Raw genomic sequence first — 25,123 nt, 5'->3', positions numbered from 1 at the left:
AAGTAGCTAGCTTTTCCTTTGTTGGAAATAATTGATCACTTTTGATAGCTCCTGGCACACTTTTTGGAGTGGTGTTCATTGGACATGACAAAACATATGAGCTTGATCCAAAAGTTACAAGCACAAGAGACCAATTCGACCCAAAAGGTGGATACCATTTTCCAAGTAATAAATCTATACTGGTAAGTGAAACTTTTTCAGGTTTTACAAAAAATAAATAAATAAATAAAAGAAAAGAAAAGAAAGAAAGAGAAAAGAGAACAAAAATTCTGAAGGGCTTAACTGATGACTGTCATATTACCATACAAAACTAGAACATCAAGAAAAAAAATCACGAGAGAACTTGAATAATCAAAAGAGATAAATGTAAATAAAATATGAACCAGTGGAAAATCAAGTCAATTTGCTAGAATAAATCTTACAACATCTGGTCGATTGTTGCCATTTTCGAAGTCAAAGAAAACTTGTGAGGCAGCCCATCATGCCCAGAGAGGTTCTGCATGACCAGTAGATAAAAGTCAAAACAATAAGCCTAGCAAGCACAAACCAAAAATTTGTCTTGAGGTAAATCAACGTTATAGTCTGACCAATACCTCTGCTAGAAGCGGGCAGTGTTCCCACAGTGTTGTATGCCACCTAAACCACATATCAAGAATGGAACTGGATATTTTTTCATTCGCTGCAGTGTACAAGAATACACTAATTATAAAGATGCCAGTAAAAAATGATGTGACCAGATATATAGAGAAACACGAACCTGCATGACCTGATTCCCAAGCATCCAGGGTCCACAAAATATTTTGATGAGGTATAAGGTCAGTTGGAGGCCTTGATGAGAAGTTCAAAGTTGATTCAAGAAGACCAGACAGATTAGATAAAACCTGTTATATTAAGAAAATGTCACTGTCACAGACAGGTCTAAAATATACAAAAAGAATTTTCTAGGGAAATTTGTTGAAGAACATCTTGCTATATCAACCAGAAAATCAGTCAATAAGAAAAGAAGAAAAGATTTCAAGTAGCCCTTAATTAAGTTAAGGAAGAAAGTAATCTTTGTTAGATGCTGGAGGAGCCCCAAATCAAGGAAAAAACCTATCTCATCTGTTATATGTAGTGTTTCCAGCCAGCAGTCTACACCAGATCTTCTACATAAAATATCAGGAGAGAATACACGACAAACAGATGAAACTGTGTGTGTAGATGCTTGCTTAGCTGTTCCTGCAATGTCTTTCAATTTCTGCTTCTCAAAATCCAATCTTCTCCAAAGCATCTACAAGAATGATGTATGTAAATGTCAAAGAACTTCATTTTGATGTAAATAAGAACAGAAGATCATGAAGCATACCTGATACATTTCTTCCAACTGCTGTGGAATAGTGAAATTCCCATCATCTGCTTTGCCAATAATATATGATGACATGGAAACACCTTCAAAAAAGTAAACATCCGCTCAAATCAAATTGCACATCTAACAAGAAACTAATAAATAGTAGTGACAATGAGATCAATGCTGAATCCGAGTTGGAATGCAATAACAAACCAAATCCAAGTATCAAATAATCTACAGATGAAGACGACCTCTATATAAGTCATCAATCCTATATTTGATGAGATTATGATTTGAAGATATCAATTTTTTAGGAGATTGTGGCCATTGTTACAATCACTGGATTATGAAATTCTCAAGTCCAACAATACCCCCATTAAAGTTAACATATTACAGCACCTGCGAAGAAAGAACAATAATTCACAGGACAAGTCTAACTAGTCCACCCCATTAAAATTAACATATTTAGCACCTGAGAAGAGCGTACGAGAATTCACAGGACCAATACTGGAATAAAAGCAACAAGTCTTAGAAGAAAATGAAGATTCTACCTTGCACAGCAAGGAAGCGAAGTTCCGAATTGCAAGACAAAGCAGCATAAATTGACGTCTCATTTGGTTCACTTGCAGCTGTAGAAAACATGTGAGGTAATACAGAAAGAAATAACAAAATAAGAGAGGGAAAAAAAAAAAAAAAAAAGCCAGGATAACATCTTAATACAAACTGCTCTTCTGAATAGGGAAGATAAGTAAGTAAAAGCATACCAAGCTTCCAAAACTTCGTTTTTCTGGGCCATTCCAATTCACAAAGTTTTGAAAGTTGAATCTGTTTGTCGTACAACTCAGCTGACGAAGGCAGAGACGGATGTCCACCATGTGCAAAGAGCAAAGACTTTTGTGAATGAAAAGATAAGTATAAAATTCCTTGCAGGTTCTTCATTTCCTCCTATACAACACAAAGTCCAAAACATAACTCTAGCATATGTAACAGAGAGATGAAGAAGGGAACTGGACAAAGGGGAAGGCAAAAGAACGAAGATCATGTCAGTACCTGAAAAGTTTCTACTTCTCTTGGGCAAAATTCCCACAATTTCACAGCATCTTTCATCAAAGAGCGCCAAATAACTAGCAAACATTCTTCTACCTGAGATGAAATGATACAATTCCAAAAGAGTATATGATGCTCAAGAAGGTCATTGTATGATTGAAAAAGCACATCAAAAGTAGATGACTCGACAATCAATTCAAGCACTTTTTCTTCCACCCTTCGTAGCTAACTTAAAACGCGTTGAGTTCTGATACCATAGCTGTACTCAGTCTCATGACTCCACTGCTGAAAGCTAAGTCTCAGTAGGGGAATACACTTGATTGAGTTTATTAGAAGTCGACGGCAGGAACTTAACATATCAACAGATGCAGTTGCATCAACCAATTCCATGGAAAGTATGGGTAAAGACATGACATCTCTCTCAGTTGAACTTAAAGACATAAGCTTTCTACATGAATGAAGTATCTGATTCCAAATAGGATGTTCAATTTCCATTTTTAGTAAACCAGAAAACCAATTGAAAAATGAACCAAATGGCTCTAATTGAGAACCAAGCCACTCAAACCAGTAAAGATAATGGCAGTAATCGCTTTCAGTGGCCTGCTCAAATGCCCAATTAGCAGCAAAGGACAGCTTTTTCTTCGCTAATACCAAGTCATAGTCATTTTGCATGCCACAGTTTGCAAGCATATCATTTGAAGCCTTAGGAAACATAGTGGAACGTAGCAACCTAACTTCCATGAGGTAAATATTTGCAGCGCCTCTAACAAGTAGATTTTTTTCTCTTTGATGACCGCTCAAGCTACTTCCAAATGATTGACATGCAAACTGAGCTCCCAAGGACTCCAAAAGCAAACAATTTTGTTTCACACTAGCCTCTTTTGAGCAACACACAAAATCCCTCAATTCCAAGGGTATTGGCCATCCTCCAGGCAAACATAAAAAGCCATCTTGAGGAGAAGGAAATCTTCCAAGTTCCGACATTGATAGATAAGAAATAGTTGCTTGAGCAATAATATCTTTTCCTTCTCCCTCACCAAGGGATGAAAGATATGTATGCTCCCAACTAATTTGGAGGCTCCATGTGGGTTGATTTCCATTTGTGACAAGCCTCTTGAATAGCTGTACCCAGCGTGCAAGTTCCAGATATGTAATGCGTACATTAAGATGGACTCCTTCATGCTTAGCAAAAATGTGGGCTTTGGCCATCATATCAACCAACTTACCAACTGGGATTCCAGAGAGGGTAATAAATCTTTGCACATCCTTGAATTCAATCTCATCCAGATTTTCACTGCATTTCTCGTCAAGCAACCAATTTTGCATTACATATATTTCTACCCCTCTATTCCGCATTGCTCGGGAAACTTCACCATAGCTAGGATTAACTGTGAGGAACATCCTAAATTGAGAATGGGGATGGAGAACCACTGGCTCACCTCCACAGCCCCACACTCATTAATGGTGATTGATCCAGATTGCTCAACCAAGGAGTTAATCCTATCAAGAACCTGATAGCACAAAACAGAGACCAGCTTACACTTTGGAATAGAATACATTTTAATACTAAAAAGAGCTATAGTACCATAAATAATAAAATAATTATGGGACAACAAACAATAGAACATACGAACCGTTGGGTTGCAAAGGTTTGCATTCTCCAGAACAATCCATTCCCCATTCTCTATAGCCTTTATAAGTAATCCAGTTACCCATTCAAACTTCACAGAATATCTCCTTCTCCGGTAATCTTCCTCCAACTTTTTGATTGTATTAAGAGTACTCTCCAGATTCTTCTGAGACCACGAGACACACAGCCTATATCTCTCTTGATCCGACCTTAAAATTTCAATAATCTCAACTAAAATAGGGATGGACTCAAAGTATCTCATCCTTTGATTCTCAAAGTCTGTTGCCATAGACCCAGCGGAAGGACCATATTCAATAATTGATAAGAAGGCAAGCCACCGTGCAATCAAATCCTTTCTTCGAAAAAATACCTCAAGGGAAGATTCCAACTGCAAGCTGCAATACTCATTTATATAGCTTTCAACTCGAGCAATGGCAAGTCGAAAGCCACGGAAAGCATTGTGTTGCTCAAAGCATCCAAGCAGTTCAGATATATCAGTTGCAGAAGAAAGATTTAATTCATTCAGCACATTTCCTGTGACCTGAGCGAGTAATCTAATCAATGAAGTTTTACCTGAAGATGGTGCGCCAACTAATATGCATAACCAATTATGCTTTACACATTGTGTTACAGCTTCCAAGCTTTTACGTATGCTGGGCAAAATTTTAAGCTCATTATTAAATACTCCAGAAGGTTGATAGCGATTCCTCTCAATTGATACGTTTCTGATGGTTAAGTAACAAGGATTGAGCTGAACTCTTGGTTGTGGATTTATAAATGAGTTCAGTCCAAAAACCTGTTCATATAACTTCATGACTTCACTTCTATCAGATGGTATGCGCATTCTTTGCAGGTAAACAGTGCTTAAAAAGCAATCAAGTTTTGATTTTTCCAGAGCACCTGAAAAATATTTAGCGTGTGAGAGAATAAGTCATGTTGATATCATTATAATAAATAAAGTAATAATCAACCCTGGATGATTTGACATGAACGGATCACATCTCGCAGATTAAACTCCCATGGGGACCCATCTTGACCAAATTTGTGGTACAGCATCGTGTCTTCATGTAATCTTCTATTGAATAATACCAATTTCAAAAGAATGGCTTTTGGTATTGATGGATAAAGTGAACTACATATGGAAAGATAATCTTCCTCGACTAGCTCATCAACGAAAACCTGAATCCAGTTGGAAGGAAAAGATCGTTAAGCCATCGACATTCACCAGAAAACATTCACAACAGAATTAAAACTCGGACGCACTGCCTGTGTATCTAATGACTGACAAGTAATACCTTGGTGAACCGGTTGAGAAAGGACTTCGGAAGGCCTTTCCGGCCTCCTCCCTGATAAGAAGGATTCTGACAAGCAAAAACCCTAAAAGATGTTGGACACTTGAAAGAACGACACAATTCAGGAATGAAAACCTCAGCTCGATGGTCCAATATAGCATTCAAACCCTAATTTTCATAATTAAATTGTCAAAATCTATGCATAAAAAAACTAGTATTTAATAATAAGCAAAACATATTTTCTACATGAAAGATAAATAGCAAGTACTGACAAGTGACAAATACAAAGTGATACCTCCAACACAGATTGTGGAGCAAGATTAAGTTCATCCAGCAGAACCCATGAACCCTTCTTTAGGGCCTGATTGCAAAACATACAGAAAATCATTATATTTCATAATCAAATCATACTTCAAGAGAAATAACAATTTTCCAACCTGAAGTAGGATTCCGTCAGACCAAGCAAACTGTATTCCTTCATCACTCTCAACTGGCAAATCTGATCCCAATAAGTCCATTATGTCGGTCTGCACCAAATCGGCCAACTAAGATCTTGCAATGCCAATATTCATATAAGGGCGGCTACAATATCAGGAAATCAGTGTGGGAAATGAAATAAATGAAGGAATACTAACTAAGAAGAGGTCACTCAGTAACCTGTTCTGATAGGTTGATTCGAACAATGGTGTGCCCAGAATATTTAATAAACTTGTTTTCCCAACACCTGGACTTCCTTCCAACAGAACTGGAAGCATGAAAATTCTAAATGTCAGAAAACTCATCATAGAATTTTCTTTCTTATTTAATAAATACCACATGCACGCAAATGAATACGCAGACAACAAATCCACGCACATAAATATATCATTGTTAATCAAGTATAATTAGCTTGCAAAAAAGAATACCAGGCTTTGAAAGCTGCATAGCACGCAGCACCCGCGACGCATTTCTACAAGTGGTTGGTGCAAGGAATTCAAATCCTTTAGCATCAATAGTCTCAGCACCTGCACAAGATTAAACAAGATCTTTGCAATCAAGCATATACTCCATAACGTACTGGTGCAGACAATGCTTATTGGAAAGCACACAATGAGGGACCAAGATCAACCAACAGGCAGTAAATGATATAACGTACTAGTTAACTCTCAAGACGAAACTCATGCAAACAAAATAATCTAACATTCTGAAAGCTTTTGCCCTGACCTTGTGTAATAAATTCAGGTCAAAATAAAGCATTGTCCACTTTTTGTAACTACTAAAATTCATGTAAATTACTTTAAGATGTTTCAGTTAAAAAGTCTCTTTAATGTACCGTAAACTGCTTGAGTCAAAAAAAGCAAACGAACAAGGGCATGATGTAATTTTATTCATCATCAAAATACAACAGAACATAGAAAGAAGCAAAGGAACGAGGACATGATGTATTTCAATTTATCATCAATATAAAACTAAAATATAGAAAGTTTCCCTCTACCTAAAACTACTAAATGATATTTTTTGAAAGAACATACAACTTCAATTGAGAAACTAACTCCCAAAACCGGCATCCTAAAAACAGAAGCCATATATTATAGCAACAATAGTGAATGGACTGAGGAAAATTTTTTACTAGGCACGTCCTGAAATTTTTGTATCAAAGAATAAAGTCTCAAAAAAAAATTTAAAACTTCTGTTTGACCAAAAAAACCAAGATCAGGATTATGTTGTATATTCAACTACCCTGCTCCTCCAGAAATAGATAAGGCACATCAGAGATATTTGAATAAAACCACACATACGAGTAACCAATCTCATAAAATATCCCCTATCACTTATAGAGCATTTTCTTCCAACAACAATTATTTAGGTGATGAGTAAAGAATAGTGCTGAACACCACCAATAACAACACTACATATCTTCTAAGTTTAAAAAAGGTTCTGCAAGTAATACGCGAATAATGTGGCAAATTAAGTTCAGTGGTTTGCTGCCGGGTTGGATTAGCCAATAAGTCGAATGCATTCGGTCTAACACATAACGACGCATGAAGTTGGAAATATGCTTCAAAAGTCAGGATACAGTATGAAAACAAATTGAATTCCTCAAAAGTCAGATGACTTGGGCAATCTAAATCCATATTTTTTCACATTATCAACTGTTTTAACAATTTTAAAACAGAAAAGGGATCTTTTCAATGTAGAATAAGCAACAATGCTACAAAAGATACGAGCAGATAACTTTTTATACAATATGAAGCTGTAAGCTAGCAAGATAGAAGCACGATTACGAAAGATAAAACTGTACAAATCCTATTTCACTAAGAAAGGATTAAAAGGCTCTGTTTGAGCCCCATATTTTGGAAAATAGATTTTGTAATAGTGAATGTTTTGGAGAATGTGTTGTTAAAAAGTAGGAAAAAGTTTTAGGTTTAAGTATAAAATTATTTTATTGGAAGTGTGTGTTGAAAATGACTTTTTAGAGAATGAGGCTCAAACAGGGCTAAATCTACTCCACCAAAAAGAGGAAGAATATGTGGATAATCTTTTGATTCCATCTAGCGAGAACTGCATTGAAGATTTATGTAGCATGAAGACAGTAATATACACCTCTTTCAATATAGAAAGGATGAATTCCAAAGTGGTCGTCAAGCTGCATGCTGTCAGCAGATATTGAGACTGTTGAACTTCCAAGACTAGCCCAACCATAAGATTCTAAAGTGGAAAATTCGGAGAAATCGAGTGTATATTTGTACTCCTGTAGTAATGAAACAAAAGCACCAATATATTCTTTATAAATATGCTTGTTTTCAAAGCCAAACTGAACATGCATGTTAGGCATCCAACTGAACAAGAAAGAGAAATTTGTGCTGCGTCAAAAGATTGACTAATAAAAGAATGATAAATATATGCGTGCAGCCAAAGATCATTGTAGCAACTTTCGGTTGGGTTCTATGCATGAAATGTGAAGGTAAGGTTACGTTTAAAAGCTCGTATACTCTCCACTGACAGAGGACAATATTTACTCCTAAAAAATTTCTCTATCACTGATATTCACAAGGAAGATTTACTAATGATATTTTATTTCTTTTCAGAAGAGATATTCAGCAATCAAATTTTTTGCTGCCTACTTGAATAAGCTCTAACAAAAGGTACAACTCAAGAATAGTATCATATGGCACAGGTAAGATGTTTTTTATTTGCCAACATATTCAATTTCCTCTTCTTTTCTGAAGAGTCAAACATTAGGGAAATATCATATAGCTTTTATGTCATTTAAATTATATTTATGTTTGCCTGTGTATCTAATTTCTTCTTTTTAGGGAACAAAATTCAGACTGATATATACAAACCACCACCTTGAGTTTTTCCAGAAGAAAAGTAAGGCATTTCATCCTTAACTCTGTTGCGCCACTTTTTGGAATATTTGTATGTAGCACATAAGTAGAAAGGTCAACAAAGAAAATTTAGAGGCAAGGTCAGTATATAATGAACAAATGACCGTAAATAAATAAAAACAATTTAGAAATGATATCTAAAAATTAACTCAGGCAGACCTATGCAGTCCTATCTAAGCAACAGAGAGTGATTAATTATCTTTAGGCAGGTTAGGTACTGCAAATCTGACATTTTGATTTGAGTTGAAAACTCAAACTCCTAGCCCTTTTTGCATTCTCTCTCCCCATTGAACCTCAATCAGAATCTCTTTCATTATCAGTTGACACAGTCCCTTGAAAAATAACAATATCCTATTCTTCACTACAGTCCCTCTCCATAACTCTTTAAAGCTTCTGAGGTAACTCTACTCCCTCATCAAAAGAACAAGGTGTGTATCAGATTTAATTTCTGGCCCCTCAATATGTAGATGAACTCTATTTTCAAATATAGAGAAGGAACACTTGCAAAATCTGGGCTATATAAGCAATCTCGATCTCGGAAACATGTTAAGACTGACTGACATAAAAATTAGTGTTATACAACCTATTTCATTAGAAGTCACAAAAAGTCTGCTCAAGTCAATCACAAGAAGACAATGAAACTTGTACGCGCTATATTGACCAGTGTGTCTCTTTTTGACGTACCCAAAGAAAATTTCAAATGAGAAAACAAGTTTTATCATCACTAAAGCAACAGAGATGATAATCGGCTTTTTGTGAGAACGTAACTATAAATTAGAGATGATAATCGGCTTTTTGTGAGAACGTAACTATAAATTAAGTAATTTCATCTGAAGAAGTAATAAAATGTTGTTAACAAATAGCTTGCAAGAAAGCTCAAAAAATTCTTTTACCATTAAGAACAACATTAACAAATACGTAAAAACACAATATGCAGCCAAAACCACGGAGATATACCTAAACTAAGTCCATCTAGTAAAACAAGGAATGCCCAATGTAGAAATTCAGGTTCAGCTTGTAAACTTCCCTCCGTTGCATTGATAAATGATACCCAAGACAAGAGGTCTCGCACTGTAAGCATTCTTCCTGTTTGTAAATGTTTGAACCACTGCATGGCAAAAAAAGAATATACGATAATTGTTTAACAAAGTACAAAAGGTATGAAGAGAAATTATTTTTTATTTTTATTTTTATTTTTTTTATGACCATAGGTGTCTGGCCAGCTCAAGCGCACCTCGACTAATTCCACAGGACCCTGAAGTTTACAGTCGAGAACTCACCTCAATGGCCCTGAGAGGACTCAAATTAGTAACCATTGGGGGACAAACCCAAGGTCTGACCATACTCAACTACCTCTCAAGATTAGAGAAATATGACACTAGTTATCATTCATAATACAAAACTATACCTAAATACAATTGGAACTCAAGAAGGCCATTAGGCCATCATATCACCATGAATTTAGAAAAAGGATTTCGGAAAAACAAACAAATACCAAGGGATCAAATTCTGCATTGAATGTTTTTAGTATAGAAAACCCTGATCAACCATTTCTACTGGACATACTTTTCCAAATAGGAAAGTTCTGAAGTCGCTTCCAACAAAAAAGGAACCTAACTTCATGGCATATAGTTTGGATAATTAGCAAATAAACCTAATGGACTTGCATTCACCATGAAACAATCCTATGAGTTTACAAGCATATTGTTGAACAAATTATAACGGATAAAACAAATGTCATCTATGAACAACTGGATGAGAATGTACCTCCCAGAAATTAAGCATGGGATCCACAACACCAGCAATTTGTGGGTTTAAAATCCTGTGGAGAATATTGAGGAAAAAAATCATTAAGAAATAACATATATGCATGTAAATTACACATGTATCGCGAACTTGCTTCCAAAAGAAAGTTTACTAAATTTACCTCTCCAGAGCAATACTTTTGAGGTCATCTGTGTCACTAACTGAAGGAACCCATATCTCTGTAAACCTATTCCGAAGAGCAGGTGATAGTTCCTTCTTCCCATAATCTCCACCAGGATTCATTGTAGCGAGGAGGAAAAAGTTTGGATGAGCAATTATACTCTCAAGATCAGACCCACCTTTGTCAGCCAAAGACTGCAGATATTGAGAAAAAAAATATCAGATAATGCTAGAATATAGGGAGCAGAAAACAGTTTATAGAAGTTATTGAAGATTAACCTGAACGTCATAAAACTAGTTCAAGGAATCAAGGAAACCAGACTGTTTTGAGTTATTTCTTTAAAACTGAAAGATACAACATAAATATTGATCCTTATCCTGAACTTGGAGAAGCAGGTTAAACAAAGATTGGAAGGTGATATTTTAGGTTAGAGCAAGCTATCACAAAAATGAAGCAATCATGAAGCAATTTTATTTCCACACATGAATAGGAAGAAAAAATAAATTGTAATATAGGCTATCAAAATTATAAAGAGGAGGCAGAACATGACAAAAGTAGAACAGAAGCCAGGAAGACAGATTATGCAAATGTTCAAACAGGAAAGCCCAAAAGAACTTCAACGAGTAACTACATTAACATTTAAGGGACTCATCAGTTTCAAGTACACTTTTCTAGCTCACAAAAGACACCAAAAACGCATTATTCACATATACTTAAGAAAAGGCAAACCATTCTACACTGTTATGTATATAGTCTTTGATTATTTCGAAGCACAGGCATGATCGCTCCAGTTGAAGGATAACATTTTGTGATAATTCAAGGTCAAAACACTAATTTAGTGGAAATCTTGGGCAAAAAGAACTGTTAACCCATGTGTATGTGCGAGGGAGTTTATATAGATGCATTTTAGTATATATGTTGTGCACAAGTGTATGTGCACTTTAATGGATAAAGCTCGTTTTCAGTTGAATGTAATCATCAAAAGTTCCATACTAGGGCATGAATATAGGTTTATTATTAATGCCAAGTTAAAAAGAACTCGATCAGATGTCGAAATTACTAATTACTCACAAAAGATCTTATGCAAAAAATTCATATATAGAATTACTGACCAACTTCCAAGGTGTAATAACAGCTTAAGTCCAAATTAAATTCAAATCATAATCGGGAGAATCCAACAGTGTGTGCAAAAGCTATATGTTATCCAGTGTTTTCAAATAAATAAACCAAACATTAAAACCGTTAACAATGAACAAGTTTCATAGCTATTTTTGTCTTATTGGGTGACCAACAGTCTGGCTTCAAGTGACAATCTTGTTCAACTTCTGGTATACATTGCAGTAAAGAACTATCAGTGGACATCTATTAAAGATACCTAATCAAAATTATCAAATTAACCAATCCTAAGAGGTAGCTCAGTGTTCAGGCTTGGGTTTGTTTCCCAATGGTCATCAGTTCGAATCTTTTCAAGACCACTGAGGTGGGTACCCGACTGTAAACTTTAGGGCCCCGTGGGATTAGTCGAGGTGCGCCTGAGCTGGCTGGACACCCATGGTCATCAAAAAAATTTTTTATCAAATTAACCAGGGGCTACAACTGAACACACAGAAATAGCCTCCGAAATGCAATTGTGTTCAAGTTTGGGTGACCAACTTAGCGAACAAGTGCCTAGGTGCTGCTGCTTAGAGCCCTCTTCAACCCCACACAGTCATATGTTATGTTACGTTTATGAACTGTGCAAGACAAAACAATAAACAAAAAAGAGGTTTAACCAAAGCCCAACCGTGGTAGTCATATAAGAAGAAGCAAAAAAAATCCAAGAGACCGTTACAAGAGAGGCCAATAAAATCACTGGAGAGAAATAAAAGAAATTCTATTTGAGATGAGATAAATTATAATTCACACGCATTATCAACCAACTTTCTATTTTTTATGAATTAAGTGATTGGCATCCCAACGGAATACTATTTTACAGAACCCAGAAAAATCATGAAGTCCTATTAAGAATACATAAAAATGAAGAGGATGGACTTATAACACAGACTCACCAGTTTCCTTTCTGGTTCCAAAACACTGTTTAATCTCTCAAGTACGCTGTCATCAGCTAAAGAAATCTCATCCACAATAAACAGGTCACCGTTCTTCATCGCTTCAACAAGAGGACCATCTTGCCACATGAAAATGGTCTGCCACTTCTGACGAAGTTGAGCTAACTCCATAGTTATTTGTTCAACATAATCAAGGTCTAGTGCAGAGACATCAGAATGCGAGACTGGACCTTGTCTGTAACTATTGATGATTACAGAAATTTTATTAAGAGTAAGAGAGACCTGATTAATATCCGTCAAAATTGTCTGTAGATAAACAAATCCAGAGAGGAACATTATCAATAGAGTGAAAAATAATACTAAAAATCTATAGTTGAGAAAAACATACAGCATCTCCAGGGAAGTGCGTAAAAGTCTTCGACTGCATCAACTTCTCACACAGATTTTGGAAGTCTGAAGTAATTCTTGATCTCTCACGCACCGGATAGAAACCCTATCCATTGAAAGCAGCAAAAAATCATCATATGTTCCATAAGGAATCTTTGTCACAGGGACTTGGCGAAGTCAACAAGCAGTGAAAGAGGCGGCAACATAAAATCACCAGAAAAGCAAAGACAGCGAAGGAAAAGAAGCACAAACCCCAAGAAAGTCCGAACTTTCTGTGTACTGATGGCAATTCCAAATGTGTAATTTGGAACTCAAAATAATACTAAACAACTGAGCAACAGTCGTTTTCTCTCCTCCAGTTTCACCAACAAGGAGAACAGGTTCCCGCATCCTATAACAACGCTCGATTAGAAAGTACATCCTCCACATACTTCTTGTCCAAATAATTCTGAAATGCAAACAAAAATATGGTGAGAAATCGATATCCATTGGCAAAGGAACCTGGAACATACACAAGTACCGAAAAAGATACATACTTCTCAATATCTTTAGATTCTCCCGAATATTTTCCACCAGTCAAAGCTATGTCTCCACCATCAGGCTCCTGTATTACAAATAACGTTTTAGCACATTATTTTAATTTTTTTACAGCATGTATTTAATTAAAGAAAATGCTAACTTTAAGTATCCTTCAATACAGAAGCGACTTGCCTAGGTATAAAGAACAGTGGAAATTTAGCTGTGGTTTTTAGAAAAGTTTCGTCTCAACAGCTTATTTATGTTGACTAAAAGCATTCTCTATAATATAAGTTAGATTTCACGAGAAAGCAAAGTTTCTGTTCTTTCAATATTAACATCTCATTGTCTCATAGATTAAAGGTTTTGTTACAATTCTGCATTGAGACGATATACTCAAAGTTTTCTATAAAACTGCGTCATCAGCATAAAATATGCTCATAGATGTAGTTAAATCAAATCATAACAAATATTTTATTACTTTTTTTAACAGAAGGAGCTTACAATGAATTCTGATGAACAATACCCTTTGTATAAAACCCAATCAACAACCGTCACTGGATAAATTATAAAATGAATTGTTATCTAAGAAGCTAATCGTAACTCATGAAATACATAAATATTGGATTTATAGAACAATAGTTCCATTTAGTTGCACCACATACCCTGTAGAGCACTATTCAGATTGAAGAAGCTGCACATAATAAAACTAGAAAAATTATACACCAGAGATAACATGCTCATATACCCTTTTTACATATTTATCTATATCACAATTATTTGCCACCATATTCGTCAACCCTCTTAGTAGTATTTATGACATTAACAAGTCCATGCACACAAGTTTCTAGCAATAACATGCACGACAAAATACAACATGAAATGTCTAGTAATTAAACTTTAGAGCATATGCACAACATGTGCAACATGAAATGTCAAGTTTGAAACCTAGCCATTCATTACCAGAGAGAGAGAGAGAGAGATGATGATTGTGCATTTTGGACCGAAGCAAAAAGAACCTAACTTGCATGTATAAGTCATCCACAGTAAGCTTGATTCGCAGTTGCCTCTCCAGAACATCTTGAACAATTTTTTTTTCACCATCATCTCGCAGCCTCTCCGCCATTAGGTAATAACCATCGCGTGCTAGATCTTCATAGGATCTTCCGAATGTCTTGAAACGATCAGCCCATCGGAACAAGTCACGGGGCGTAATGAACCCGTGTTTTCCAGCAAAAACTTTACTACTCTGCCTGTGAAATTGCAAATCCTTCATGACATCAACCATTTTTTTGGCATAGCTTTTGGGAATTTTGCACCTTTTCTCCAATATCGTGCTCAACTCCTCTTGTGGAATTTCATCAACATGAATCTCTACAAAACGGTTGCGGAATGCTCGCGAAAGCATTTTGCGCCCTCCATAGATGGTGGGTGGATTTTGAGTCGCAAACAGCATAAAATCTGGATGCGCACGAATAACTTCACGCAATTCAGGAACAAAAAGTTCCATGTTGTCATCTAGCAACCTGTTCAATGCTTCAAGCACATCAGAAGAAGCCAAGTTAAGCTCATCTAAAACAATCCAATAACCATTTCGAACAGCCTTAACAAGGGCACCCTCATGGAAAATGAGCTTTCCACTTGCATCGGTAATATAAGAACCTAGGTACTCTTGTAGATCAGTATGGTCATGATTATTTATTCGTACAAATTGATGACCAGTTATCGTAGCAAGATACTTAACAAGGCTAGTCTTTCCACTAGACGTGGGTCCCCGTAGAAGGACTGGATATCTTCCAATAAAAATGGCACAAGCCACATTTTCCAGATGCTTCTCAACACTACTTGTTAAAACATATTCTTCATCAGATCCTTTAACTTTCAAGTACGATTTATATGAGACTTCTTGAGGTATATTCCGTCCAAACAAAATAGAAGATATTAAACTGTGCATCAACTTAGCACTAGGTTTGTCCAATAAAGTCAGAAAAAACATACAGAAACCGTCATAAAGGGATTTCTCAACCCCAAAACACCTTTGTGCCCTTTTAGTGTATTCCAGTGCACGATAGAGAGACCTTAAACTGTACTGCAGCGTTTCATCAGATTCCTTTTTTGCTGCTTTATAGAAATGCACAATCTTACTAACCAACTCTCTATCTGAATGGTCATCAGCCATAAATTGATTAACAAACAAAATTAATTCTTCATCATCCAACACATCGTCAACAAAGTATTCTGTGAATCTGCTCCTTAAGGAAAATGGCAAGTCTCTTTTACCAGCATCAGTTGCAGGATTCATGCAAGCAAATATACAGAAGTTGGGATGCCTACACACATAATCAACATCACCCCTCTCAGCCAAACACAGTGATCCTTTCTCTTCTTCAAGGACCCCAATAACTCGCTGCAAAATCTCTGGAGGAGCCAAAATTACTTCATCCAGCAATATCCATTCACCATTCTTAAGGGCAGAAATGAAGGCTCCTTCTACAAATGAAAATAGCATTCCAGCCAATGCATTGACTTGTGTACGAGCTCTTTCAAGCTTCACTGAAAAATTCTCCCAAGCTTTTAAAAGTTCTTCATTCAAGGGTCTCTTCCGCTTCTTACCAGACTGGAATTTCCTGTTTCAACTATCTTCCGGACACCCTTCTGGAAGCCACTTAATAGCATTTTCCATTTCTTTTCAGTCATAAATCTCCTTAAATAAGTGAGAAAGACTTCATTATCCTATATAAAAGAAAGAATTACGTAAATCCATGTGCAAGCAGACGGCGTTGAAGAGCCGTGAATAATAATGTACTTTGGTGAACTATATCTTGGAGGAAAACGTGATAGTAAAAAGGTTCTCAAACTCCTTATACAGAGGAACACATACAAACCGGGCATCCATAGGTTTGAACCCTCCTAGCAAATCTGCAACATCACTTTGCTGACTCAAGTTCTGGAGCATAAACAAAATTAATGTGAAAGGGTGTCTACAGCAATTTGTAGTCAAATACAGATTCATCTGACTTTTAGAAGTTACACTTCGGACATACCAAAACTGTAAGTGTCTGACCAAGCCTCGTGGCAAGACTCTGTACAAGTGTCGTCTTTCCAGTACCAGTCTCACCAACCAAGAGAACCGGCTGATTATACTTAACAGAGCCAGCTATTTTCTCAAGAAACATGTACAGAACTACGGATCTCAACAAAGGGTTTCTTCTGAGAACGCAACTGTAAAAAGCAGATAGAAACATTTAACAAAAAGCATAAATGTCTCGGAAAAAGGAAGGGAAGAAATAGAGAAAATCCAACGCACATTAGCTGCAATTGCAGTGCTTTGAAGGGTAACACGTCCAATTCGGAAATCAGAGAGCAATTCCTGGAGAATTTTAATGTGTGATAAATTATTTCTGCCGCGGAGTAAAATAAATATCATCATTGAAATAGCAGAACCTGAATAATGGGTCAGTTAGCCGGATATAATGTTTCTGCCATTGAAACTGACCACAACTTTGCAATCTCCTTCATTATAGCTAAGCGATTTTCAGCGGAGGTTGAGAAGGATGCAAAAATATCTATACCCTGAAAACAGAATCACCAAACTTATCAAGCTAAGCGATTTTCGGCGGAGGTTGAGAAGGATGCAAAAATATCTATACCCTGAAAACAGAATCACCAAACTTATCAAACTTATAATCAAGCTGATCTCATCAAGCTAAGTTCGTTCAGAAAAGAAATTCTAACAAATGCAACCACTTTTATCAGACCTCTTTATAGATATTGTCACGTGCATAAGTTGAAAGCTCATCCCAATGAAAGGAAAAGCCCAAGCCCGAAATTCTCTTGCACCGTTTGAGAAGATCTCTGCCATTGCCAACAAATGTGGCTTAATGAGATTATTTAAACACAACTTCAGAATATAGACACAAATTATACATACCTTAATGAGAATCTTCCATGACGATTTGAAGAAGCGACTATTCCAAATTGAGCTGTAGTAAGCTGGTTGACTCTTTCAAATGTTTCTGCAATAGAGGACAAAAAACATAGAATGCTTAAGTAGATCATGCCCCGAAAAACATGTAATACCAAAAAATAAAAAGATAAAATGCTTATGCATCTAGGATGGTTGCTCTGAATACTATGAAAGTTAAACGTACCTACGAGTTTTTCTGCAAGAGGCTCCAACTCTTGATACCAGGCAATTAGAATATTTAGCAAGTCCACAGTGCCATACACGAATGATTGACAACGAATCTGCTTTGCTGATCAAATCCCATTAAAAATTATAAAAAACAAAACAGACATTGATCCCATGATAAATTAGTAACCAGTAGTGTAAAGTCGTAAAGCAATGTAAGCAGATAAGAGGGTTTAATTAAAATGCAACTAGGAAAAAGGTCAAATTTCAAAGTGCAAGCATCATAATACTTCTTGAACAGTTTGTACAGTGATAAAATTGCTGATAGACCCCCAAGTTATTCAAGTTGTTATGTCATATTCTAGAGTGTTCCAATTTCAATTAGTTATCAGGGGTAGCTTGGGGAATAAACGGGGGTATAAATGTAATAGGAGAGGGAGCAGAATGATTGTAAAGTCCCAAATTTGTAATAGACTAAAATTAATTATTTTATGTGCTATATATTTTATATTTTTGGAGATGTTGGGGACTAAAATGATATATACATTAAATCCAATTTTATTCGGGTCAATTATTTAGATTTCGATAGAGCCAAGATGAGTATATGAATATTAGGCTCGTTGGATAGATCGTAATTAATCACGAATATTAGGCTCGAGAAAAAGCTAAGTTTGTTATTTTCCTGTACTTGTTTCAATTACAGCAATACAAATCAACCTTATAATTGTTCTATTGTTTTGTTTTTTGCATCCTTTTGTTCATCTAATTGCTGGGATTTCAGTCACTGCAAGTAGGGTCCTATCAATTGCATAATAACATTCTAACAGAAAGTTGTTAACAGTTTATGAACAAAGACAATAATAACAGCATCACCATCAAAAAAGATAAAAAAAAATTGCATGATAGACCTTCAGTAAAATGAGATGTGTCTAATTTTGAGCTTGTCACAGTGGCAAATAGCCGAAAGCTTTCGTTCACTCTTACTCCCTGCATAACATCAACACTCTAGACATCAAAACATCTCGAAATTTACATTGAATGGAAAAAAGAAAAAATATGCACAGTAGCAGTTGGTTTCCATTAAATGAAACACATGGTGCACAGTAAAGTGGCCACGTGAACACAGAAGTGGGTGCACGTGCACGTGCACGTTAGTGAGAGCTTTTGTGTGTGTAGAAAGAGGGAGAAAAACGAGGGGACTTTCATTGCACAAAATAACAATCAAATTAGTAGAATAAGCATGCAAGAGAAATAAAAGATTCAAGAAATGCATGTGTTCAAAGGCTGTGTGTCGACAGAAACCTGTTTTATGCGCACTTAGTAATAACAAGAAGTAACAAAAACAAGTGTATCTTCTTTTGACATTTTTAGCTGCATTTAGTAATATAATATCTTACCAATCAAGCTGAAAAAAATTAGGAATACTTCAAGTGCAGCTGTATCCATATTCTTAAATATCTTATGAATCTACATTTTAATCCTGAAATATCTAAATTCATCCTAGGTCGGATCCCCATTTTAGTTACATTGCTTAGTTGCTTAGAATATAATTCAAATCAGGGACCCAAAAACACAAATCTGTTGAAATATAAGAAAAGCGGTCTGAAAGCCAAATAACAGTTAACAAGCAATCTCATTTTCCATTCGTGAACTTTTTAAAGATTTTATATTGCTACCCTTACGAAATATAAGACCTTGTCAAAAACACACTTGGAGGATATCATAATTATGTTTCAATTGACAATAACAGATGAACTGATACAGAAAGATTGGCTTCATGAGTTCTAAAAAGCTTTTTCATAACAAAAAAAATGACAAGTTATGTGGAGAAAGACTTCAAAATGCTGAATTATGCAAGACAACAATATAGAGTCCCCTTGGAATTAAACGTGAAGAAGGAAAAGTCATACCTCCCCATGGCTAGTTAAGAATGTAGTTGCACCCTCTAACAAAGGCAATAAGATAGATTGAATGTCAGGAGGCGCTTTGTCAACATCCTCAAAGACAACCCAAAAACCATCTGAAACTGCCTGTTAATCGTGATTTTAACAGGTTATAACATGGTAGCGCAAAGTCAATATTATTATTTTATCTAAATTGGGAACTAACCCGAGTAAGAGAACCAGGTTGCCATCTGAATTCGCCAGGTTGTTCTGTAGAAACATAACTCCCAACTAACGTTTTCCCATCAATTTGCTCATCCATGTGAATATATAGAACTTTTTGGATTGGTGTCAAGGGGAGGAGTAGAAATCAGAAAAATTCCACACAAAAACAGAAAAACAGGACCACAACTCTTTAAAGCATGAAGGGCATGTCTATCCTAAACAATCAGGGATGCTAAAAGAAATTCAACAAAATACAGAAATATCACCAGGTAGACTATTATATACATGCATGGTCACGTGTTTAACAATCACAGTTATTATTTGGAAGTCGCGTGGCAAGAGTCCGACCAATACCCAGGTATATATCTAGAAAACCATGTGTATATATCCTCGTTCCCAAAGAATACAAGGGGAAGTACAAAAAGACATGTACACATCTAGATCATTGACTAGTTTTGAGTATATAGCATGTGTTGCTTCAATTTATTCTTGTCACCTGTTAAAGATTAAACCGTCATTGCTTTCACAAACACAGAGTGAAAAATTACACAACAAGGAGTCTCTGATCACCAATGTTGCAAGATCACGTCGTGAAGATACAGTTTGAGTATTACAAACAAATAAAACAGTAATCTGATTTGCACTAGATTAGTATTTTTATGCCACCATCTTGACTTGGACAAATTTCACTCATCCTTAAGGAAATCAGCGTAACGTAGAGTAGCCCTAGTAGCTGCAATCTAATGCTGCCATGTGGAAACCAAACAAACCTGGAAATTTCTGTATAGTATCCTCTAAAGGTTAGTTTCTATGGTGAAAGAGAGCCAATATCTAGACCCTTCTATTTTTGATGAGGAAATAACTAAATTTTATCAACAGCAACTAAAGAATTGCACAGCTGGAAACACATATTGCAATGGTCAAACATGCAACAAGAAACATCAGCAAACTAAGCTTTATCCACAATATATAGAGTTTGGATGCATGAAAACAAACAAAAGACGTACTCCCTTGGTCCTTGCATCGCAGAAGGAAAGGCAATGGAACAGTACCAACAGTGTTCTATGCATGATGCGCCAAACAAAAATATGTAGAGCACAGAGCGTGGAATAAATACCAATTCTTAAAGAAAAGCACGAGTAATTTGGAAAAACAAAAAACGGCAGCTTGAACGTACCTCTTCTACCGAGATCCCCGGCCAACTTGCAAATAAGTGCCGTTTTCCCGGCACCAGCAGGACCATAAAGAAGAACTGGCCATCTCTGACTCACAGCTATCGTGACCATCTCAAAACTTTTCTTCACAGCAGATGTCAAGATAAAGGGATTTCCAGAATTACTGAATAAATGAGGGAATCAGATTATAACAATGTATAATAAAAAAGGGGTGAGTGTGATAAAAGCAACTTCAGCATACAAAAAGCTGAAAATGGAAGTAGAGGAAAAAGCTCAACAAACCACGAATTCCAAACTGGAAAAGGACACCATTTCAGGAACTAACTCTCACAAATTTGATGAGAGATCATCAACATTTCTATAGTAACATAGCCCCTGTTCGGGCTCCATTTTTGTGGAAATGCATTTTTCTCTTTCTTATTTTCAACCACAGGTTCTCCAATAAAATATTACACATAAATCCAGATTTTTCCTTAATTTTTAACCACGCATTCTCCAAAAAATACTATACTAAAATACATTTTCCTCAAACCTATTTTTAATGGAGCCCAAACAGGGGCATAACAACGCAATCACCTTTTGCTACATTTCATATTTATAAAAATTACCATGTCTCCAGCATTCTGCTACAATTTGATGGCATAGTCTCATGAAGCATTCTGTAGGATGCAGAGATGGAACTAAGGCTGCAAGGCTCTAAATAATGACTGTCATTGATATTAGTGCATTTTCCAAAAGAAGCCATCTTTTCTTCTACAGAAGATTCAAGATACCATCCTGCTTTCTCCAATGATACGTCCATACAAAATTCTTGCCAGCTGCAAATTTTAAAATGCAAGAAATGTCGGGAGGAGAAGAGAGTGAGCATAGACAAATTTAGAGAAGCAGAATGAAGTTAATTGTGTCTTAGTTTGAGACATCCTATACTTGTTATTGCATGCTAACTACAGAATCAGCAACTTTTATTCTCAAGACATGAACTGAACTATTTCCATTTCTTCTTTCATGCTTCCTCTCCTTCAGACCTTTGTATGGTTACTTTCATTCTAAAGAGAATGGAATTGATAATATAAGTAATGCAAACTTTCAATAAGGTAAAGAAAACATACCGCAACCAACTCTGAAAAGCTACTCCCGAGTTGAGATTAAACTTCGTAGACGCTTTAAAACTCAACTTCAAAACCACCAAGAGTATTTGTATACCTCACCATCTTATATCAGAGACATTCATCCTCAACTCTGTGTCCTTGCTTGGGTCAAGGTTTGCAGATTGCCATACGAGGTCCAGAAAACAAGACCAGTCCCACAATCTGGTGAAAATCTCAGGCTCTAATGCAAGGAAGCGATACGATGCTCGTACAACATTCAATATTTTAGTTGATCCCTAGAAGACAGTGAGCTCATGTAATTATCAAAATGCGCGACAGAATCATGAATTGGCAACATGAAAAATAAATAGCTGGAACCACGAGGACATCATGCTTGCTGGTGTAACATATAAGTTTGCAAGAACTGCTAATGTTTGGTGACAAGCATTAGACTTCTGCAAAACTGAATATATAATATGTCTTGGTCCATCGCATCATACTGAAAAGATGGTAAATTCTTTCTTGCTAAGTTGAACAGCCTATTACATACAGGTGATCAAATACTTTGTATATTTATTTGATTTCTTTTTTTAGTTTAACGAACTTAAATGTTTTACTACATGTTTGTGCATGTACAATCTTTTCTATATCAAATGTATAAGTTTCATTACTTTAACATTTAAAAGCGCTATTTACTTGATGTCAATGACCTACTTGAACACAAATCGGCACTGCAGATTTCCTACTTTAGCTTTACCTCCACCAGGTAACTATGTTAGTCATCACAACTTGTTTATATGGATTGTTAAGTCATCACTGAAAAGTAGGAAGTCAAATTAAAATAATAGTAGTTGCAAACAGGGTCGATGCCCAACACAGATAACTGCTGCTTGTGTTTGTTAACTTACAATGCATTCCAAAAAAATTGTATTTCCATGTTATAGCCACAAACGCTTTTCATTATCTCCCCAAACATCAGAAGGAGGAGAAATCAGAAGAATGAACCCTTCAGTAAATCTAGGTCATGAGGATGATTGAAATATGTTTTAAGTGGAATAGAAACTGTTGTAAAGAAAAAATTATCATTAGCGAACAAAAGGAAAATAGAGTAGAGAAATAACATGCGATAGATAATGCCTTGGAAGCTGATTCACTTGATCTAATTCTTTCAAACGGAGGAGGAGCACTTTTAAAGTAGTTCAGCACTGGCCTGCAATAGAGTAAAACACAAACCATTCGGCATTACAAAAGAAATTATAAGATGATTGAGAACAATAACACACAAATAGTGATATGAGAATGCAATAAAATCCCTATACAATTGAATTAATCCGCAGATAATAAAGTTAACTCAGCACAACTGCTTATTCAAGGTTGGTAACAGATACACTCCCGTCATGATCACCATCCATTTATCATTTTCTCCTCCTCCTACCATGACAGATTACTTAGTTACTCTTCCAAACTTGTGTATCCACTGCTTTTCTCAAACATCCTTAGTTTGTATAACAAATCAAATATACCCCTTGTTAGATTAAAATTAAAGTATGAACATGGCTTCACTTTTACACTCGTGTGTGACTCACATTTGTTATATTGTACAGAAAACTTATGAGAGACGAAGAGAACAGAGAGCCAGCAAAAACAAACTGAACAAGTTGGCTTACCCCAGAAGAAAAGGAACCAAATCAATAGCTCGACAAAAGGCCAGGCAAGCAAGCTCATGAAGGTATAAACCCTTCCCACTTCTTACATAAGATTCAATAATGCTGACAACCTCCGCATTCTCCACATTCTCCACTTCCCTTAGAAATTTATCCTCATCAAATGTCACTGACGAATCATCAGACCTCAAATTTGGCACCAAATGAAGTGAAGACACCACCTGCTCCACGATATTCTGTGCAATTGGTCGAAAACATCCCACCAATGGGATTGTATAATTCGGGTGCAGAAAAAACCCCACCACTGCATTCACCACCTCTTTTTCTGTCACCTTTTCTACCTGTAACCCCCGTAATGAATTAAAAGTACCAGATAAAAGCATGTGCAAACAAACACAAATAACAAAGGCTCTGGATGTACTAATGTAGTACCTTCTTTTGCAAGTCATCAAAATAGGGAACAGAAGCAAGCTTTGGACACCGAGAAAGAAACCTTTGGAGCTCAACTTCAAGGCGAAAACTCCCATCAATAGCCATTTAAAATTCCTACCAAATACTAAAAACAGTGCTGTCTCTGATTTGAGAAGGTTTCGTAGACAAGTCAATGATCAAAATTAACTTATAGCCGCGGATATCCAGAAACTGCATGGTGTAAAGAAGTCTACTTTACTATTTACATTAGCACAACCAAAAATTAATGCTAAAAATAATAAAATTTTGAATTATAGTTCAAGACTTCAAAAAGAATAATATTCGTCCAGCACCATCCCTGATCCCAGGGGCAGAGCCATGTATGGTTGAGTGCAGGCATTTGGGAAAAGAAAAGTTGGCCATGCAAGTTGGATATACTCTATGCTGGATATCCATGGACATTGGCCATTGGAAAACCTGCACTTTGGGAGAAAATTGGAAAAAAATGTTTGTCTTGATAAAAAATTTATGCCCGCACTGAAAAAAATTTCTAGCTCCGCCCCTGCCTGATCCCTGCTTGAGCTTTTCTTGCTGCACCCTAGAAAATAAGTACGGCCAAACATGACCAGCATGTCTGGTGTTCTTTTTCGAATTTCATCCTCTTTAATCTCAAATTAGTCGAAAAAACATATGTATAACTGACCTGATTGTTCTGGCTTCTGTATTTCGCGAATCGGAGTTGAAAAGCTAGGGTTTGAATTAATGGCTCCTGGGTAGTTGAGGGCGGGTTGGTTGCCAAAGCATGTCAACCAGATGCGACGGTTCGTATTTGTATGGGTTGGTAACATGTCTAAAACTTCAAAAGTTAGATATTAACTAAATTTTATTTATAAAATAATTAATTAAAAATATATTAAGAACGTCATTTTATACTGTTTAGTCACAAATTATTGAATTAATTGATTATAAATTATTTCTCAATCATAAATCAAAAATCTTA

General features: G+C 36.0%; 1 protein-coding gene across 1 annotated transcript in view; it reads right to left on the bottom strand.

The window, feature by feature from the left end:
* The window catches only part of LOC111405803 (midasin-like), a 34,314-nt gene extending 9,406 nt beyond the window's left edge, over positions 1–24,908 (bottom strand). Inside the window, 46 exon segments of the mRNA XM_023034861.1 lie at positions 423–496; positions 594–679; positions 758–884; positions 887–1,270; positions 1,346–1,428; positions 1,879–1,956; positions 2,092–2,272; positions 2,378–3,816; positions 3,819–3,885; positions 4,009–4,904; positions 4,976–5,183; positions 5,300–5,464; positions 5,592–5,657; positions 5,734–5,823; positions 5,954–6,000; positions 6,003–6,041; positions 6,202–6,300; positions 7,880–8,027; positions 8,629–8,700; positions 9,623–9,775; positions 10,435–10,489; positions 10,595–10,788; positions 12,643–12,948; positions 13,031–13,135; positions 13,282–13,477; positions 13,566–13,633; positions 14,570–16,176; positions 16,179–16,278; positions 16,352–16,492; positions 16,590–16,767; positions 16,853–16,915; positions 16,990–17,021; positions 17,023–17,118; positions 17,304–17,400; positions 17,477–17,561; positions 17,697–17,801; positions 18,517–18,664; positions 19,588–19,707; positions 19,787–19,896; positions 20,963–21,123; positions 21,569–21,778; positions 22,070–22,344; positions 23,174–23,258; positions 23,716–24,053; positions 24,145–24,354; positions 24,827–24,908. Of these exon segments, the coding sequence (XP_022890629.1) occupies positions 423–496; positions 594–679; positions 758–884; positions 887–1,270; positions 1,346–1,428; positions 1,879–1,956; positions 2,092–2,272; positions 2,378–3,816; positions 3,819–3,885; positions 4,009–4,904; positions 4,976–5,183; positions 5,300–5,464; positions 5,592–5,657; positions 5,734–5,823; positions 5,954–6,000; positions 6,003–6,041; positions 6,202–6,300; positions 7,880–8,027; positions 8,629–8,700; positions 9,623–9,775; positions 10,435–10,489; positions 10,595–10,788; positions 12,643–12,948; positions 13,031–13,135; positions 13,282–13,477; positions 13,566–13,633; positions 14,570–16,176; positions 16,179–16,278; positions 16,352–16,492; positions 16,590–16,767; positions 16,853–16,915; positions 16,990–17,021; positions 17,023–17,118; positions 17,304–17,400; positions 17,477–17,561; positions 17,697–17,801; positions 18,517–18,664; positions 19,588–19,707; positions 19,787–19,896; positions 20,963–21,123; positions 21,569–21,778; positions 22,070–22,344; positions 23,174–23,258; positions 23,716–24,053; positions 24,145–24,249 (9,482 nt within the window). The 5' untranslated portion in view covers positions 24,250–24,354; positions 24,827–24,908.
* Between the last annotated feature and the right edge of the window lie 215 nt (positions 24,909–25,123).

This window comes from Olea europaea, chromosome 1 (assembly GCF_002742605.1).
Source record: "Olea europaea var. sylvestris chromosome 1, O_europaea_v1, whole genome shotgun sequence".
Lineage (NCBI taxonomy): Eukaryota > Viridiplantae > Streptophyta > Magnoliopsida > Lamiales > Oleaceae > Olea > Olea europaea.
The sequence above is the reverse complement of the archived record's forward strand: the minus strand, read 5'-3'. Positions and strand labels throughout refer to the sequence as shown.